At 40.5% G+C, this 20,863-nt stretch overlaps 2 protein-coding genes across 2 annotated transcripts in view; both read left to right on the plus strand.

Moving 5' to 3' along the window:
• Positions 1-234: 234 nt before the first annotated feature.
• On the plus strand, positions 235-15,375 carry cfap52 (cilia and flagella associated protein 52). The gene is made up of 14 exons (XM_039794032.1): positions 235-547; positions 1,016-1,215; positions 1,468-1,604; positions 2,082-2,210; positions 2,316-2,415; positions 2,694-2,810; positions 3,166-3,266; positions 3,480-3,650; positions 4,938-5,086; positions 5,280-5,425; positions 6,467-6,618; positions 7,590-7,692; positions 13,989-14,100; positions 14,983-15,375. The coding sequence occupies exons 1-14, from the start codon at positions 487-489 to the stop codon at positions 15,162-15,164; spliced, it is 1,860 nt and encodes a 619-aa protein (XP_039649966.1). The 5' UTR covers positions 235-486; the 3' UTR covers positions 15,165-15,375.
• A 1,810-nt stretch (positions 15,376-17,185) lies between these two features.
• The window catches only part of usp43a (ubiquitin specific peptidase 43a), a 118,030-nt gene continuing 114,352 nt past the window's right edge, over positions 17,186-20,863 (plus strand). The window contains exon 1 of the mRNA XM_039814967.1: positions 17,186-18,129. Coding sequence (XP_039670901.1) covers positions 17,518-18,129 — 612 coding nt within the window. The 5' untranslated portion in view covers positions 17,186-17,517. The remainder of the gene's footprint in view (positions 18,130-20,863) is intronic.

The following is a 20,863-nucleotide window of genomic DNA, read 5'->3' on the forward strand; positions in this document are numbered from 1 at the left end:
TAAGGTTTTTATGTCAGGTCTCAGATTTAATAGTAGATCCATCTCTACCAATAGCAAAGAAATTAGAAGAATTAAAAATGTGTCTTGGACATGTAGTTGTTATTGTTCTTCTCACACCTAATTAGCTATTATACTAACTACTATTTCCCAGTGGTACAACTATTTGTCTTTAAGTTTGTATTTCCAAGAGCACCTGAAGCATGGCAGCGAGGACATGATGGTTTCACCCAGAGGGATAGAGAAAGACATACGGTATATCTCTATGGCTCTGGTTTCACCCATAGAAATACCGACCAATCACAGTGGCTAATAGAACCCCAGCTGTTGCTAAGTAACGTTTGTTTGGTGTAACGTAAGTTGAACTATCAGGCCTGTTTGGGAAAACTACGGTAGCGTTAGTTTTTCTAGCAATACCGGTATTTACATTTCTTGATAAAAGTAGGCCTATCTCAAGAAGACATATATAGCTATATAAAGTTTTCAGCCATGGCTCTTGAAACACAGGGAGTGCCTCAACTTGAACTGGAGGCTGTTATTGGGTTCAACGGTAAGTTGTCCTGCACACGGTTCTAACCTAACGTTAGCTAACCTTCGTTAAAAATCGTTAACACAACTAAAACTTCAAAGAATAACGTTACAGCTAGTTAACACGCTAATTTGCGCACATAAAACACCTGGGATTTTCTTTTTAATTAGTGTAACATAGTTAGTAGGTTTACACTAGGTCTTGTGATATCTTAACTGTCAAAGCTAACGTTAAGTTTTAAAATGGTCAAATAAGGAGTTGGCAAGATAAAGTGCTTTGCTAACTAGCTAACTATCTCCAACTAGTTATAGAAAGACGGTGCAGCTACTAATCTGGGAAATGTTGCGCATTCTCACTGCTCTCTGCTCATCTACCTCGTTACCTTTTGAAATAAGAGACCATTCATCATGATCACAAACAGTTTACGTTTGTCCTTTTCTATCTTGAAACACGTTCTATCTTATTTAATGCTACATTTTGTGTTATCAGGGCATGTGTTTTCTGGCCTGAGAGTCCATCCAGACAGAGAGCATCTAATCTATCCTCTGGGATGCACAGTCATTCTAAAGAGAATCAAAGATGACAAACAAGAGTTCCTGCATGGACACACAAACAATGTATCCTGCGTTTCAGTGTCCAAAAGTGGAATATATATTGCCTCTGGACAGGTCAACTTCATGGGCTTTCAGGTAGGCGTAGTTGCTAATATACCTTATATTTAAAGTTTAAGTTTAAGCTAACTAAACTGAATCCTCAACACTAGCACTTACCTGTTTAATTATTTTTCCATGTTGGTGTTGTTTGGTACATAATGAAGTAGTCATTGTTTTGTTTTTTTTGAAATATGTGGGCTTAAATCCATTTACATTATAGTAAGGAATGGCAAAACAAATGTGTCATTTTCACATGTAACATTTGTAATATTTTAAATATTTGCCTAGGCTATGGTTATCATCTGGGACTATGCTCAGCGAACAATCTATGCCCAGCTGCTGCTCCACAAGGCAAAGGTAGAGGCACTGGCCTTCTCTCCCAACGACAAGTACCTGGTGTCCCTTGGAGGTCAGGATGATGGCAGGTAAACAATGAGTTTGGGTGGTGCAATTCTGTGTAAGTAGTGCTCCCTCCGAAATAACCAGATTGTGTCACACAGGATTGAGGAAAAGAGACACATGATCAGCTCATAGACTTATTTTTACAGTCGGATCAGCTGAAAACCAGGATAGTAGTTTAAAAATCTCATAATAAGCTCTGCACTCTTTTATTTAATGACCACAGTAAGGCATGCAGCATTTTGCCATGTGACTTTCAGAACAGTGTTTACTGCAGTGGCCATTTTATGCAAATTGAGACACTTCTGTGGGCACATTATCACAGTTTGTAACACTTAATAAATACAATAATTTCCTGCAAATCAGTTCTTCAGTGAAAAGAAGAGATAATAAATGTGTCTCTTTTACTGAAAATGTAATAGAGAAGCTACCCCTTAGTAGTATGTAAATCCACTCAACTTTACATATTCTCTATTTGTTTATTGTGTGGGGTGTTTTTTCAGCATTGTGGTATGGGATATTGAGACCAAGCAGGCCATCTGTGGGAGCCCAGCTTCACCACACAGTGCTGGTCACTGCCTCACTGTGCAGTACTCTAACACAAACGACAATATCTTTGTTTCTGCTGGGAGGTGAGTGTCTATTGGCATTCTGTAAACCAATTGTCAGCCTAGTTTAACTAGTAAGTAACAATCTTATTTGAGAATTTTAATATCATTGGTCCTTTTTTTGGGCAGCGGAACATTGCGTGTCTGGGAGCTGGACCTCCCCAATAGGAAGATCAGGCCCACCGAGTGTCAGACAGGCAAGCTGAAAAGGATTGTGAAATGTATAGAGGTATGACGCCATGAGAGTGTTTCATTCACATCAGTTTGTTCAGCTTATTTAACTAGTTTGCCATTTTGAGGTTCATCTGAGTTTTGCAAAATGGCTATTGCCAAAAGTCACTAAATGATTGGTGGCACAGTTGCAGTAGATGCATTTGGGGGAGATATACAGTTAACAATCTATGAACATGGCTAGCAATTTAATTAAATTTCAATTGTCCAAAAACATACACCAGACACAGTGATATTAGACAGTTTTGCTCATGTTTACTTGTTTATATAACACAGATCCCAGAGGACGATAAATTCATTTTCTGTGGCACCACCAGTGGAGACATAATGAAAATCAACCTGAAGACAGGGCTTCTGAGTGACTATGGTCCAGTTAAAGCAAAATACAGCCTGGTAGGTCACTCACATTGAGGAATCCTGCTGCACATAAAGAGCTGATTGGACTATATTCCTGATGGAATGCTACTTTTGAAATATACAATATGCAAAGGCTCATCTCGTGTATTTTATTTGATCTGAGACTGTAATTTCTTTTATCTCTTTAATGGATTGTTGTGCACTTCCTTGTCATTCTTGAAATCTGTCTTGTTTGTGAGTACTGATGTATCTTTTCTGCTAGTATCCAGACTTCTAAAGTGTGGAAGCATTTAGCTTATGCTTCCTGGAACTAATTCAGGCAGCTCTGCAATATTTGAGAAAACTCACCAGGTCTTTCTAGAATCTCAGTGCTCATAGCTTTTCTGTTCAGGGTGTCAGTGTCATAAGGATACTGAAGTCTGGGGACCTGCTTGTAGGCTCTGGATCTGGCACCTTCACTCTGTGTTCCAGGACTAACTTCAAAACTCTTAAGTGAGTCCAACAACTGTGTAATTTGAATCATCACTATTAAAAAAAATCTTATATTTGGTAATAATACATGTTTTGCAAGGTTCACAGCTTTTTTTTCCTCTATATCTTGTACATTAGAATACATATCTAGGGTACCTACAGTATATAATGTAAACAGTTTAGCTGTGTTTAGTGCTCATTATCAGCTCCTTTTTTCCTCTTCTCCTACATTAGGAAAGTCCAGCTGGAAAAGGGGGTGACCTCCATCGCTATAAGAGGGGAGGGCCAGCAGTTCTTTGTTGGAACGGAGGCTGCTCAGATGTACCGCTTCAGTTATGAGAACTTCAAATCAGAACTCATTTCCACCAGCCACAATAGTGCTGTCAAGGACGTAGCCATATCTTTGTAAGTGGCACACAGACAATTCAGGGAGGAGAACAACATGGCTTTTGAATTTCAAGAAATTCAGAGAAATAAAACTTCATCATCCTGTAAAATAATCCCTTCACTCTGGAGCGTGACAAGATAGAAGTATTTACGATGCACTTTTAACCTTTTTTTAAATCAGTTATGTTTATGACTACATTTTGGAGATTAATGTTCAGTTCATTTCCAGCAAATACCAAGACACACCAACATCTGAACAGTGTTGGGCCAGCTGGCTGTTCAGATCTGTATAGGACTATTTGAGGTTGTATAAGCATGTGTTGTCTGATTCAACATTTTCAATCTGTTGTCACATTTGTCCAACAAAAACAACCGTGCTTCCCCAAGCTTGACAAAGACTATTGCGGTGCTTACAAGCAAGCAAACAGCACACCACAAAGTGTTGCTTACCTTCACTTGGTGTGTTGGCCTGCCTTAGATTTAGATAGGCAGGCATATTGTAATGCCTGGATCTTTCTACGTTTTTTCCACAAGCACAGATTTTAGAAGAAAAATAGTATTCTTTATGTCATCTATAGTGCAACGAGTACAAGTGATGATTCAACTTATATTGTGAATAGCTATATGTCATTTTTGGGTAAACCACTTAAACCACATTTATCTCTCATAATGTCTGACCGTCAGTACCCCATTGTGCTCACTAGAGAGAGACATTTGCTTGCCTCATCCATGTTGGTTTAAGTTTAGAAAAACAGTACTGGTATAGGTATATTGTACAAACACCTGGGTAATGTATTGAATCCAACGTCATCATGTCATCGATTACATGGATACTTGGTTAAATGTAAGGTGATATACCTTTAACTCAATTAGCACTATTTATGGGGCAACATTAGCTCAGCCCATTGGCTTGGGAACGCCGGTTCAAGTCCCCGTACAGACCAAGTATGGATTGTGGACTGGTAGCTGGATATGGGGCCTTTTCACCTCCTGGGCACTGCCGTGGTGCCCTTAAGCAAGGCACCGAACCCTGAAATGCTCGAGGCGCCTGTTCATGGGCAGCCCCCTCGCTCTAACATCTCTCCATTTAATGCATTGGTATAGGTCCTGTTTGCATGTGTATGTAAGTCGGGCCTGTGTGTTTGTAATGTGTAAAGTAACAGAGTGAAAAAATTTAATTTCCCCTCTGGGATTAATAAAGTTCTTTCTTCTTCTTCTTCTTCTTCTTCTTCTTCTTCTTCCAGATGGTTATACCCACATTCACTGAGCTGTAATTCCACATTTTTCTCTCTTTTTTTCTACTAGTGGAACGTCGGAATTGTTTGCAACCTGCTCTGAGGAGGACATCAGGTTGTGGCACATAGACAAGCCCAAAGAGCTGCTGCGCATCACTGTACCCAACATGACCTGCAATTCCCTGGACTTCATGGTTGACGGACATAGCATCATCAGTGGTGGGTATCAGGGAGAGATATCAGCAAGCAAAATTGCATTGGAGCTCATTACTGCAAAAAATTCTGTCATAATTATATTAGTAAACTTTTTCTGAAGTTACCTACTTGCACTAAAATGATACTATTTCACACACTGAATCAAATTAATCTTCTTGATAACTGACTGTTAAAAATGTATTTCACTCTCTTCTAGCATGGAATGATGGTAAGATTCGTGTGTTTGCGCCAGAAAGTGGCCGGCTCATGCTCATCGTTCACAATGCACACAGAATGGGTGTGACAGCCATCGCTGGCACCAGGGACTGCAAGAGGATCGTCAGTGGAGGGGGGGAGGGGCAGGTCAGTACATATAACAGTGATAAATCTCAAACATAGAATTGTTGAAAAAAATAGTGTGATGTCCAGTGTTATCATCAAATGACAGAAGCGCAACACATTGAAATCCTCCACAAGCACCATGATAATGTTACATTTTAGAATTGCAGTGTGCACTAATTCCTCCAATATGTCTAAGATGCAATTGTTTGCTAGAAGACGTGTAGTAAATGAACAACAGTTGGTTGCACAACGCACCATTTTCTGGAGACATTTTTTATTATAATATAATTAAGAAGCCATATGCTTAAAAATGGAATGATTATGCAACTTAGGTTTTTGTAAGTTAGCTAACCTTGTTACCCGGTCTGCAGTCTGCAGACTTGTTCCTGCCATAGCTGCGTCTAGACTTCTCTGAAGGAGCTGTTTGTGAATTTCTGTTATTTATTGTAGAATTCCTCCTTAATTTGATTAGATGGTTTTAAGGATGGAAATGTGTACATTCTAAATTAAGTCTTAAATTTGAATAAGTAATTGTTTTTTTTGAAAATGTGAAGCTGTGAATTATTAAGGAGAACTTAAGTTAAGATGCTTAATGCAAATAGTCACATGATTTAATTCATTATAATATGTTTTACATTTTATTGTCATATGCACAGTAAGGAAACATGTTCCCTGTACAATGAAATTCTTTCTTTGCAATCCACAGAATGCCAAACAATGTAAAATCTACAATATATACTACACATATACAAAATGAAAAAGGCAGCATGTAAAAATAAAGCAACAATAATAATAGTAAACAGTGCAAATGCTACAACTATGATACAGATCCAATACTATAATGTACACACTTTACACACCCTGCAAATACATATCCTTGTATATGTTTGAGCACTGTGGCATACAGTGTTATTGCAGTTTGACAGATTGAAAACTGCTGAATATCTTTTGTAAAGACAAATAACTGAAACAAAGATGAGAAAGCATTTTGATTAAGTGTCATATCTGATGTAAAAAAGGGTCTCCTGTGAGGTTGAATGAGTTTGGGTTCACCTGCTGTAGGTGCGTGTTTGGGAGCTGCAGCCACATGGCCATCGGCTGCTGGAGACCATGAAAGAGCACAAAGCCACCATCAATTGTATCAAAATCAAGAGTGACGACAAAGAGTGTGTCACTGCCAGCTCTGATGGTGCCTGCATCATCTGGGACTTAGTGTGAGTAGCCCATCTGCATACGCAAACACTTCTGTCTGAGCACAAGGCAAGCACAACAACACATACATCTCTCACATGTATCCTCTTTGTTCTTGTATATTTAGTGCATAAAATACCCCTATGTTTCTAGCAGTAGTATCAATGTCAAGCAAAGCCGCTACACTGAGTCAAAATTGTAATTAACTAATTCTCAATTTTACCCCACAACCAAAAGTGGATGACTCCTCAACTAGGTCTATTTTACTGAGAGCAGAGCAGACCAAATGGAAAGGTGTTGATGGATCAGTTAATCACATTATCCAGTATAAAACATTGTATAAATAATTGCTAATGATATACGTACGTAGCCACCAGAGAGAACCTGCTGCCTTCAGGTCTGAGTTGTGATAAGAGTGAAGTGCTGAAACTGTTCATTGGTGTCTGGCTGGTACAGTAGAAATACAAAAATAAATCCAGTGCATTCTTTATGAAGAAAGCTTTAAATCCTTTAATCTGTGGGGCTTCTTCTGTGAAGAGAATAAAACCTTTAAAAACTCTGATGGTGTTCATGTTTTTTCACCGTTTATCCCCTTCAATGACTAAGTGTGTGGATTTAAGGCTTTCCAGGCTGGATGCATCAAGAGTAACATGGATTTGCTTTTTTTTTGTATGATTACAACAAGCTGATGTTGAAAAGAATATTAGTCAGACAAGAGCCTTAATGAATCTAGATTGTGCAGCCAGACATAATTTTTTTTTTTGTGTCCACAAAGGAAGTTGTGCATGTGTGTGCATGTTCTATTTGCTTTGTGACTGCATGGTACATTTAAGTGGTTTTTAAGTTTGTAACAATACATATTCATTTGTTTGTTTGTTTTTGCCTGAAAAATGTTTTACCACTTTAAACTGCACTTGGCAGTTTATGTTGTTGTTGTGAAAGTCAACCTCCTCTCTCCTCCCTTTTTTTTCATCTTCTCCATTTCCTGCTGTAGGCGATTTGCAAGTCTTCAAATGGTGATTGCCAACACACTGTTCCGGACGGTGTGCTACCACCCAGAAGAATACCAGATCATTACCAGTGGCACTGACAGAAAGGTGTGTTTTGGGACAGTCAATAGTAGAAGAAGTATTTAGATCCTTTAATTGAGTAAAAGTACTAATACCACACTGTAAAAATATTCCACTACAAGTAAAGGTCATGCATTCAAAACCTTACTTTAGTAAAATATGTAAGTATTATCAGCAAAATTGACTTAAAGTATCAAAAGTACTTACTAGTGTTGATTTAATATTACTGCTGCATTAGTTTGTATGTAGCATTTCACTGCTGTAGTCGTTTAAGGTTGCGCTCATTTTAAGTCCTTTATATACTGTTGGGTCATTTAATTTACAGCGGTGTATCATTTTCTATGAGAACATCATATGTTTGTAGCGTTGCTGTCCTGTGAAAACCATATAGCTCTAAAAAAATCTACTTTTGTCGGTTACATTCCACCACAGTACTCAGTGCAGCAGAATACATTTTTAGGCAATTCCAGTTGGCAGTTTTTGAAATTCTTATTAACTTAATGTATATCTCAACCAGTATATACCTTTACTGTGGTCTCAGAAATCTCCCCATGCATCTTCAGTTTTGGTTGGTTTAATGCACTAGCAAATAATTCCCTGGGATGCAATTCAGCACTCACGCCTCACATGAACAAAATGTAATGATTGTAATGATTGAAAATCCCTCGGGGTGCAAAGAAACTGGCACTCACACAATCATAATCTAGATGTCTCATTATGCTGTTATTGTTATTATAATCTCCACTCAGTTTGTGTGAGAGAAAAGCCTGCCACCCTGGTAAAATCAGCGTAGAGGAGCACAGTGAAGACCTAGACACACACACACTTGCATGTCCATAGATTAGTTTGAAAAGCTTGTGATTTGTTTCTCAGCTGAACATAAGTAAGCCATTGTGTTGGCTGCAAGTCACTGTGACAAAAAACACTCAGCTCTCTACATAATAATAACATAATAACAAGTCTGTTATTTTGTGAATCATTTTGATTAACTCAGCACTTTATTTACATAAGGTCATATGTTCACAGTGGCAGAATGAAATGCTTGGTTCTTTGATTGTGCACTCTATCCACACCCCTTGAACCCGGCCACACTCTAGACCCATATTGTTGCCTCCGCTGCATGTTGAGAGGTGAGAACAAGATGTGCTGTGGATGTGCTGAGTGAGCGGAGACAGAGTGAGAAGGAGGGATTCAGGGAATGGGGAGAGAGAAGTGAGAGATGAGAGAGGGGAGTGCTGTGGTGTTCGTGCCTTCCTGTGGATGGGCCTATGCCACCCATGTGCCAGCCAGATCCACCATCTGCTCATCCCAGGACACAGGTGCTCTGTCTGGGACAACAAATACCAAAGCTCTGCTCTCTGCTCTCTCTTCTCTCCTTACTCCAACCCTTCATCACATCCCAGCATGCCTCTGAGTAAAATCACAGAAAGTAAACCACCAGAACTGAGAGAAGGTGTGAAGAGAAAGGCAGTGGCCAAGGGAAAAATAGACCAGGGTAGTGCAGGATCAGGGAGAGGTTGTATTGAATGATGATGATGCATGTTTTGGTGCTGCCTTTAGTGTAGACAATATGGTGCTGACTCTCTCCCCCTTTTAGGAGGATGGGAATGATGTTTTAAAGTGTTTGTTTTGCTAAAGAGGGGATGTAGCTTTGATGGCTTACATAATTAAAATGTAGTAGTACTAGCAGCATAATATGAACTTAGCAACACATCCAGCAATATTGTTAAAGGTCCCATGGCATGAAAATTTCACTTTATGAGGTTTTTTAACATTATAATGCGTTCCCCTAGCCTGCCTATGGTCCCCCAGTGGCTAGAAATGGCGATAAGTGTAAACCGAGGATCCATTAGCATAAGGACTTAACAATGCTGACCTTGTCTGTAGCTGAGGTGACTACTCTGGCTGTGACTTCAGGTCTTTTCTGGTTGTAAAATGAGCATTACCAACAGCAGGCCTGGCGTTTCAGACTCGCCCTTGCTTGCTGCATGTAATTAATTTCCTGTTGGCCCATGTTGTGGCTATAAGCCAGTTTCCTAGCCTGAGGTGGAGGGAACACAGATTGGCCAAGACAACTCACACAGGTGGGAGTCTCTAATAAGCTGCTGAAATGAGATAATGAAACAGGGAGAGGCTGTGACTGTGGTAAGGAGGAAGCGACGAAAGATGACATGAGGGAGAAGAAGGAGGAGAGTTACAATTTAACTGATCTTACTGGGATTTCCAAAATATTATACATAAACATAATTTTGATCAGTTATTAGTGGTATTATTATGCCTCCACACTGGCGACATCCGTATGTTTTCAGATTGTCCTACCGTCCGCCCTATGCTCGTGAATGCGATATTTCAGGAACGCCACGAGGGAATTTCTTCAAATTTGGCACAACATCCACTTAGACTCAAGGATGTACTGCATAGATTTGAGTGGTCAAAGGTCAAGTTCACTGTGATCTCACAAAATACATTTTGGGCCATAACTCAAAAATGTATACGATAATTATGACAACATTTGACACAAATGTCTTATAAGATAAAATTATGAAGGGATGTTATATCCTAAAGGATAAAGGTTAACTTTACTGTGACATTGTAATGTTCTGCAAAAAAACTTTTCTGCCCATTATTTATGACCGTAACTCAGGACAAAAGGGGAGATTGTGACCATATTATACATTTGGTCAGATACTGAATTCTTGACAATACTTTTGGGTGCCCATCTTGAAACTATGGGGATTGTATAGATCTTTTGTTTTGAAGATGTGTGTGAAGCATCAACATTTTAGAACTTGTAACTTCTTTGCAGCATCATCCATATTTGAAGCATTGTCTACTGTCATGGCGACAACTTCTTGTTCAGTCAGAATCAGCTTTATTGGCCAAGCATGTTGAAAACATTCTACAAGGAATTTGACTCTGTCTTTTGTTTCTCTCAATAAACTTACACACTAATAGACATACAGCAGAACGAGAACAATCAAATCAATTTAATTATATATATCCCTATATAGGGTTGGGTACCGAAACTCGGTGCCAATAGGGAACCGGTGCCGACGTAAACGGTAGTAACGAGACCGAATAAGAACGAAAATTTCGGTGCCTCATTTCGGTGCTTGACTTTACACTACACCTGACAGCATGTAACGTTAGCCTACCTTTAGCTAGCAGCTGGATTAAACACCGGTAAAATGTTGACAGCTAACGTTAAACAGTGTAAAGTGTGACTGTATTTCACTGTGGAGGACTTCAACAGCGGGATGTAACAGTCTGCACTGCAGCGCAGCAGCAGCTGCCGTTGTCGCAATTCATAGATATACAGTATGTTTATATGGTCGGAATTAAACAACACAGACGGTGCGTTCACTTGCAGCTGCAGTTGTCGGAATTAAACAACACAGACGGTGCGTTCACTTGCAGCTGCCGTTGTCGGAATTAAACAACACAGACGGTGCATTCACTTAAAACAGGTAGCCTCGTGGTGCATTCACAGTAATTGTAAAATACCCTTTTCCCATCTGGGGTTCAACAGCAATTTACTGGTGAAATAACTTATTGTTATTGTTATAGTTATTACATTATTATTAAATCTTTAATTTTGACCATGTCCTTAGCAATAAACAAGTCACTGACTGTTGTTTACTACCCTTATTTTTTTTCTTATTTTTTTTTTTTACTTTATTGAAAAGTACCGATTCAGGCACCGTTTAGGCACCGGAACCGTTTTAAAAGTATCGATTTAGCACCAGAACCGAAAAAAAAACAAACGATACCCAACCCTATCCCTATATCACATCAAAGATTTGCCTCAAGGGGCTTCCCAATCTGTACAGCAAGCAACATCCTCTATCGTTAAACCCTCTTCTTGGATGAGGAACAACTCCCAGGCTTTGGTCTTCATGTTTCTCTAGAGAGGGTGAGGAGGGTTATCCAAGGTGGCTTTGATTTTGTACCTCGTCCTACTCTCCGCCACCTTCTCCACACTGTCCAGTTCCAACCTGATCACCCAGTTGGCCTGCCTTAACAGCTTGGCGAGACTGCTAACCTCCAAGCATCGGTGCCACCAACCCAGCACACCACGGCGAAGAACAGAGCACTGGCTACTACAGCCTAATGGAAGATCTGCAGGAGCCTGTTCACACTGAAGGATCTGAGTCTCCTCAGGAAGAACCGTCTGCTCTGTCCCTTCCTAAAAAGAGGGCTATAGTGTTGTGACTCAAGTCCAGTTTTTTATTGATTTGGACCCCACAACAGTACTTGTATACTGTAAGTCCACCCTCTTCACTTCCTCTCCCTGGATGGCAGCTAGGACAGGGGGCCTCCTGTTCTTCTGGTAGTCCACCTCCAGCTCATTGGTTTTGCTGATATTGAGTTTCAGGTGATTTTTGTTGCACTATGACGAAGCTCTCTATCAGTCCTCTGTACTCCTCTGTGAGAAAATAGCGTCTAAGTGAAGACAGCATCACATCTTTTCTCACTGGAAATTATTCTCTGGAATCATACATGTCAATATAGTGACAACTTCCATTTCAACCAAAAATAGACTTAATGCCTTTTATTAGATTCCTTCAAAGTCTTTACTCCATATATTATAAGTCTGGACAGACATGAACGTAAACTGCAACTTGACTGGTTGGCGGAGGCATACAACAGTGAGGCGGTAATTCTAGGTACTGCTTTGTCTGCTGTTTGTTGAAAAGACTCTCATGTAACACACACATCAGCTGAAATAATTTGCATATTCTGCACAGCTTGTAAGCCTTACGTTTTGATGTGATACTGAGTTAAACAAGGAAGGATTTCAGAACTTTGTATTTGGTGTTTATCATGAACCGTTTTCCCCTCTGGTTGGGGCAGTGTTTTCCCAAATTATGTTTTGCAAAGTTATTTTGTAGGAATATTAATATCAGCAAGTCATTCCATCCGGTATAAGCCGATATGTAGCAGAGAAATCCTGTAGTTTCAAATGGCCCCACAGAAATGCTCCTGTGGCTTGTAAGGGCAGCTTATTGCTTTGAGAATCATTCTGCAGTTTTGAAACTATAAATAAGAGGTTTTTTTTTTCCACGCCTTATGTTCCTCTTCCATTCCATTAAAACCAACCATATTTGATATGTCTGTGTGAGATTACATTTCCCATCCTATAATGTATTACAGGCATGGTCTTGTGTAGAGAAATGAAATCCTATCTCAGAGGCTATTCTTATAAAGGTTGGGTTCATTCTGTGCAGCTCTGTGTAACATGAACTTTTATACATAACCTTTTACAAACAGCCAACCCATGTAATACTGCGTATGATTTCATTTAGTTTGGTCAAATCTAAGCGTCTAAGCATCTATGTATTGTTTGTTAGCAGCATTACAGTCAGGATATATACAGATCTTTAGTAATTCAATCTTTAAATGTGGTGTGTAGTGCTTTTAACACTTGATTTACTTTGAGCCTGTGTTTTACCAACTTTGAAATGGCTTCTGGACTGTAAACACACATAGGGACTGAGATCAATACTCAGAAGGGCCACTTAATCTTCTATTAGAACCTCATTCATATAAGGTGACTCAGAAGACTGATTTTAATGATCCAATCCATCTGGCCCTTTATTTACAGTACTTAACTTTTAAAATGTAATCAGCTTAGTCATATAAATAACAACAAAGGACCCTTGTTGCCGTGTGGTACTGTGATGTTTCTGCTGCCTGCGCTATAAATAACTTCGGATAAAATTGCCTTTTGTGAGACTTGATACTACTTTGACAGCTATAAAGCTTGAGGGATGATTAAGTCTCATTTAGATCAGCAAACATAGTTTCAATTTCTTTGTATGTTTGTGTGTGCGTGCGTGCATGTGTGTGCGTGTGTGTGTGTGGTTAATAAAATATACCCATAGACCTAAGCATTTCCATAAAGTGTACGAATAATAAAGCAGTGAAGGTAGTTCAAGGGGGTTTGAGATCACACATTGCATTTTACCATAATAGGAAATAATATAGTTTATAATGATGATGATGTAATAGAGCAATAGCACAACAACATAGAGCTGTTGTCACCTGCATCATCTGTATAGTGAGCCAATAGTCTCTCCAACGACTGCATCAGTCTTCAAAAGCAATTAATACTGTAATTCAAATTACAGCAAAGAGATCAGAAGGTTATGTGTCATTTATGATGCCTGCTTTTTGTTCTCCGTGTCAGTAAAGAAGAGAGACTCCACAATATCAGTGTACAGTACATGCACACTCTCCCTCCCTCATGGACACTGACTGAGTCTTCCATAAACAATGCCAGCGATGAACAAATATGTGTAATGTGTTAACTTCCCTCTCAGGTATTCTACTGGGATGTGTACGACGGATCTGCCATTAGAGAACTGGAAGGCTCGCTATCTGGGGCCATCAATGGCATGCACATCACACAGGATGGCAAACACTTTGTGACAGGTACGGCCCATTACACGTCTCAGACTTGTTATATTGCTGTGCTCCTTTTACACATGCCTCGGTCCATTGCTGATAATGCTCATGTTCAGATAAAAGCTTGATTGTCCTTTTTTTTGTGAATAAAGTTTAAGTTAGTGTCCTTTAGTTAACAACTCTTTAATTAAATGCTTAGACTTGTATTGATCCTGGCATTCTTGTGTTATAGTCCATTTGTCTTTTTTACTCTCAAATATAGTAGAGTGTGTTCTCATCTCTTTGGAGCCTTAAAGGTCCAGTATGTAACGTGTTTAGTTGTTCATTATCAAAATCGGTGTTGCCCGTTCCCAAACTTGTCCTTTTTTCATGAATATTTACCACCACCATCAATACCAAGTATTCCTTTTGGCTTGAAATTTTACATTTGCATTCGCATGAACTGAGGTAGATGCTCCATATTCATGCGCCATCTTGAAATACGTTAGCCATTAAGGGACATACAGGACATACTGCTCCGCCTTTCGCATTTTCACTGTCGCACAATAAACTCACAGGTACTGCTAATGCTGCTAATGGGTATCGTAGCTTCCCGGCTCCGCCAAGTTTGAAAAAGGAAACCTGGAGGACCACACGTATTCAAAATCCAAATTTCAGGAACAGGAGTCTTCTTCTTCACCCAGAAAAAGAAAAAGTATATTGAAAAGAGCAAGAGACCGGCTTTTTGAAGCGTGAAGGCTACCGTAGCTGTGATATGTACTCTGATTGCGATATATGATCTCATCGCTAGATGGGAGAAATTCCTACACATTGGACCTTTAACTTTCATCTCCTCTGCTGGTACTACAATGCCTGCTCTGCTCAAACTTCTTTCAGGTTGTTGACATATTTTTCACCTTTTAATGACAGGTGGAGATGACAAGCTGGTGAAGGTGTGGGACTACATGGAAGGTGCAGTGACCCACACAGGAATAGCTCATGGCGGCAGTATCACCAGCATCAAGGTCTGCTCCAACAACCGCACCTTAGTCAGCACCAGCGCAGATGGAGCCATTCTTCGATGGCGGTTCCCTCACCCCTCTTCCTCTTAATGTGACACGTGGAATCCTGGACACGTCATGTAGAAGCAACAGAAACTTGTAATCCAGTAACACCGCATCATATGCAAATGTAGCCAACACTCTCCCTTAGTCTTTCCACTTAGTAAATGTTCCTATCAGAGTTCAACAAGCTTACATTAACATTGCAGAATATGTTTACACTTTAACCAAAATAAATAAATGTAATTTGATCAAGCATTAATTACTTTGTTAGATTGTTTTCTTTTCCATCAGAGAAAGGATGATATAAGAGAAGAGATTACAGAGATTACTTCCTGAGCAGTGTAGTCTCTTGAATGGTAATTCCCCACAGGAGCTGAATATAGGTGGAAATTCACAGAGCGACAATTTATTTGAATTTAAAATTACACTTCAAGGCACAGGAACTTATTTTCACATCAAAGTGTCTGCATTATAATTCGTTAGACTTCATGAGAACAACAGAATGAATGCAGTACTACAGACAATCTCATTGCAGATTAAACCAGAATATGTGAAAACAAGGCAATAGTACTGTATACAGTACATTACATGCACTCAGATATGATTCTTCTGTATGTTATTGTAGAGACAAAGAGTAGGCCCAGATTCTTGGCCGCTTAAGCACACGGCTGCTGTCAGGTAATCTATCAATAGTGATTCCCTGAAGGATTCTGGGTAAAGAGAGAGGCAACGTACAGCAGAAATGCTCTCTGACTGTCTGTGATCTGAACCCACTCTCCTCAGTATTGTTCAAAATGGCTAATCGAAATAATTTATAACTCACTCCTGCTTCCCCCCCAAAAAAGTAAAATGAAAAAACCTGCAATATAAACCCGGTCAGCAATAATATCCCTGGAACAGTAAAAAGAAAAGGAAAAAAAGGCATCTCTGTCTTGGCGTTTTTCCACCCTACTTATAAACAGGACGATTGTGGGTCGTTTTCTGTAAGTAAGTCAGTTTTATTTGTAACAATGGTAACCATGTGTGCATGTTTCCTAACAACACTGGAATAAGAGCATTGGGATATTGAATGGGGCCCTGGATATCTATTTCAATAAATCAGCACATCTGGCCCACTAAGTTCAATCTTTAGTACTGGTGAGCTGTGAAATTAAGCTTCAAGTGATTAGAATCTGAATATAGCACAAAAGATGGTGAATCCCCCTTGAACACCAGAACTGCAAATAACTTCTTCTGGCTGAATGGTTCTGTAACATCCATTTTATTTACTTTGTGGAGCTTCCAGGTTGTTGTTGTAACAGCAGCAACAGCAGCATTATTGTGTAAGAAGGTAGCAGCCATGCTATTTATAGGATGCTGTACATGTGTCTGTAAATGCTAGTGTGTTATACTGTGGACAGAAGGTATTTCAATAGCTGAGTGAAGCAAAAGTAGACCCTTATACACAGCAGTATTATGTGGCCATTGAGAAGTTTTGCTCTCACTGATCGCACTGTATTGAATTAGTCCATACTCTTACTATCGAATGATTATAACGTACCACTAAAAGGCTTTCAGTAGCTGACTGTATCTTCATTTTAGGATTGGGGTAGGAAATAAGGAGAGGTTGACGTTTTTTGTGACAGCCCCTATATTAGGATCATCCATTAGGATCATCCAGCCAATGATGTCTTCTTCAAGACACCCTCTGAAGATGTTAGGCAGGTTGATGTTGTAATTAGTCCTACAGGGGGCAGTTTAAGGCTACAGTGCTTGACACCTATTAAAGTTAACAACTTCCTTGTTCCCTGAGTAACAAACAAGACATGTCAAGTTATGTGCGCCTTGCCAGTCCAGCAACAGTGTGAAAAGGATTTCCTGCTCATTGTATGAACCATTCTATTGTGATAAGTAATGCGATCCAGGTTAATTAAATTAATGTCTGAGGGGCGGGAATTAGACGATGTCCTGCAAATATAAACGTGTTCATTGTAGAACCATAGACAGGACAGAAGAGAAGGGAGGAATAGGTAGGTAGGTAGGTAGGTAGGTAGGTAGGTAGGTAGGTAGGTGGGTAAAAAAAAAGAGATCGCCAGCGTACGATCCAGCCATCGATGAGGAAGTGTACTGAAGCTGCTGTGTGGAGGAACACAGACAAGTAAGCATCTCCTCTCTGTAGTTCCCGGAGGGAGCGTCACGCATCAAAACGCGCGGACTGGTGACCATATCGTAATGGGAATTACCGGGATGTCAAGGGAATAATATCAGAAATCATGTGCCTTATCGGCACCAAGTCGGTGCCACTTGAGCGGTAAGGTTTTTGGAGAGAAAGGAGGAGGAGACGTAGACAGCCTGGCAGACAGGTGCGACTCCACACAGCCCGTTTTATTTTCTCTCGGTCCTATAATAAGTAGTAGGAGCCATGGATACCCGCAAGGAAAACAAGGCAAGAAAAGCCATGAAACCCAAAACGACGAAGCGAAAAGAGAAGAAATACAAAACCGGGAAGTTTATCAGGAGGAAATCGCTGCGATCTTTTGGGAATTTCATGGGAAGGATCCTCAAAACTTTAGGCACTTTGGCGCACTTTGGCGACGCGGAACCACCGGACGCGGAGGACGACGACGGCGGCTTCGGCCAAGGCGATTCTGGGGGTTTCAAAGACGACAGCTTGCAGACCTCCAGAGAGGGAACCGTGAAGAAGTGCTCCACGGCGTCCTCCTCTCACGGCTCGGTGAAAGACAGGCTGTCGTGGTGCTACGGCGACAAGACCCCCGGGGTGCTGGGGCTGAAGAACCACGGCAACACCTGTTTCATGAACGCCGTGGTCCAGTGCCTCAGCAACACGGACCTGCTGGCCGAGTACCTCGGGCTGGAGCAGTACAAGTCGGATCTGTGCCACAGGAGGGTGAACGGGGAGCTGAGAGGCGAGGAGCCGCAGACCGCCAGAGGAGAGGTGACCGAGCAGCTGGCGTCGCTGGTTCGAGGGCTGTGGACGCTGGAGTACACCCCGCAGCTGTCTGTGGAGTTCAAGGTGAGGACAGAGAGGGCACTGGGTGTTTATTTACTACTGTATTAGGTTGCTGCTGATTGCACTGGTTTGTTGTGATGCTTTTTGTTTAGTTTTGTGTAACGCATATTTGCCTGAGTGGAAAGTAAACTACTGTGGTGCCCACAGTTTAATTTCCTGACATGCCACTTGAGGACATTTTTAGAAACTAGTTTAATAGAGAGAGATCTCCTTTCTAAGATACATCCAATATTTATTTTTTTCTGGGAACTTAACCACTACACAAATATCAGATGTACTGTATGTTTTTGTAAGTATTATTTGGAAAGTCATGTTTTTAATTGGAAAGCTAAATTTCTACCTGAACATATCATGCACGAGCCCCAGCCCCCCAGGGGCCCTGAAACCCTTAAGTTAAACCCCGTCAATTGGTTTGTGATTATTTTATTAACTGCACATTTTTCTGGGAATGTGTTCTACTACAGCACATTAAAACCCATTCCATAGGGCCTTAAGGCATTTTAAATGATGATCAGCAAACCTGCGGCCAGGTAGTTTTCCAGCACAGGTGAGCTGGTGGGTTTCTGGGTGTCTAGGCAAAATATAATTTAGCTGCCTTGAGTTGTCTGCTGTGTTCTGTAATCCGTGGGTACTTGGAGAAGAAGACAGGGTACATACACATTGCACAGAGAGAGCGAGAAGGAGACCCAATGGGGGTTCAACAGGAAATGTGTGCCTCTTTGTCCCCTGTGAGCTACTCCAACAATAAAGACATGTCATTATCTTCAGGCTAGTTTACCTATACACATTATTCCCATGGAATCTCCCCAGTTTTTTTTCTCTTTAAAACACAGTCCTAATAGCTTTTGTGCATCATGTGCCCTGTCACTACTCAGCAGCCAGCCTACCAGCACAGCAGGTGTCAAGAGGATTTTGTGTTTGCTTGTTTTTAAGCTGTATTACCAACTATCGCATATCACGGCCTATATTGGCAAAACAAATGTTTGAATAAACACGTCAGGTGAGCACTTAACTGAATGTGGTTCAAAGGGCAACAGTCTACCTGTGTTCCATTTCCGTGAATGAAGGAGCACAGCCAGGTCGTGTTTCAAGTGAAGCAGAAACGATAAAAACACCTCACCACTTTGCCTCCCAGTTTCAGCATTTTATTATTGTTTGTACTAGTAGTAGTTTTGTGTGTGCATGCAATGTGGTTACTGATTACACACAGCCTGCAGTGTCTCCACTTGACTCACCTGCCCTTCAGTGTAGCACTTCATGTGGTTTATCCGCATTCTCCGACTGTCATTAGGAGTACGAGGGAGTCGAGCATTCCTGTCTTATTACACAAACTGTTAAATGCATGTGATAAGAGTTGCAACGTTATCTTACAAAATATAAGCATATTATAAAGGATATTAAATCAACAAGGGGGTCACATACTTGCAACACAGAAGGCTTGCTTGCTTGCTGTCACAGTCACTCATGGCTGTTGTGAGCCAGGGCTGCAGGGTTCCCTCTGGGCTGACAGTCAACCAGTAGGCCGGGAACTGCTCTGTTGCATCAACAGACAGCCTGGGGGAAGTTGTAGAGGAGTGGGTATGCACAAAAAACGCACATACAGTGGCAAGACAGTATGAGTGGGATATAATTTATAATGGAAAAGGTTGAGAGAGAGAGTGCACTCTGTTCCAAAGCTGTCAGCGAAAGGTAGTGATTAAGGAGATGCTGTTTTGATCTGAAAAATTCAAGGAGTCATCATGTAATGGATCATTAATGCATGTATGATTTTAAAGAGCAGATTTTAAACTGTTGTCACAGTCAGCTTCACCAACTTGAGTCTCTGTAGACTTTTTATATAATAATAAAAAGTTTGGGGTGGGAAAAACATGAAGTAATTTAGGTATTTTGGTATGGATTGAGTTAAACATCTGGATTTATACGAAATAAAATGACCTCCTTTGTGCAGTATTTTGTTCGGGTGATCAAATTGTCACAGAATGTGGGATTCAGTCTGTTTCATTCAGGCCATTTGTACCAAAATGTGTTAAAATCCCTGTAATGGCCACATATTGGAAGGAAATACTCAATATTAGCCCTTGAATTTAACGTCTGAACGGGCTGCTCTGTTTAAAAAAAGGTATTCACTCTTCCCTTTATTTTGCTGTAATACCTCTCATCATCATGGGCTGCAATAAAAAAAACATCCATGTCCTTCACTCCCCCTTTCTTGCTTCGCCCCATCGCATCGATACAGTGATTTGTGTCTGTCTGCTCATCCCAGGGTGAAGCAGGAGAGAGGATGTTTACTGTAACAAGTGCATTCAGCCTGGAAAAGGAGGATACCCCCTGCTGAGACTCCTCCAATGGTGTGTACTCAGAGGGAGAGAGAGGGAAAGTGGGAGGGAGAGAAATTGCCGGTAAACAAAACTACATCGTCAGCCCTGTTATCCTTATAAGACCCCCCAGGGCAGTAATAAGAAAAAGGGACACACAACTTTGACAACTGATGGTTATTACTAAATCTCTCCACAGCTAGGCACTGGCCTTCTTTTGTTTGGGATATGTATGGAGTCATTAGCCTTTCAGTAGACATCACAGCATCTTAATTGAAGATACCAGAATGACCTCAGGCTTTGCAGCAGGGAATTTAGTCAACATTTAAATTTTAAAAGTTCAACATGGAGCTGGAAAACAAGTTTTGTTCTACTTTCTTGGCCTTTTGAAAAACCAAAGTGTAGTGTGCACTTATGTGTCT

This window comes from Perca fluviatilis, chromosome 1, assembly GCF_010015445.1.
Source record: "Perca fluviatilis chromosome 1, GENO_Pfluv_1.0, whole genome shotgun sequence".
Lineage (NCBI taxonomy): Eukaryota > Metazoa > Chordata > Actinopteri > Perciformes > Percidae > Perca > Perca fluviatilis.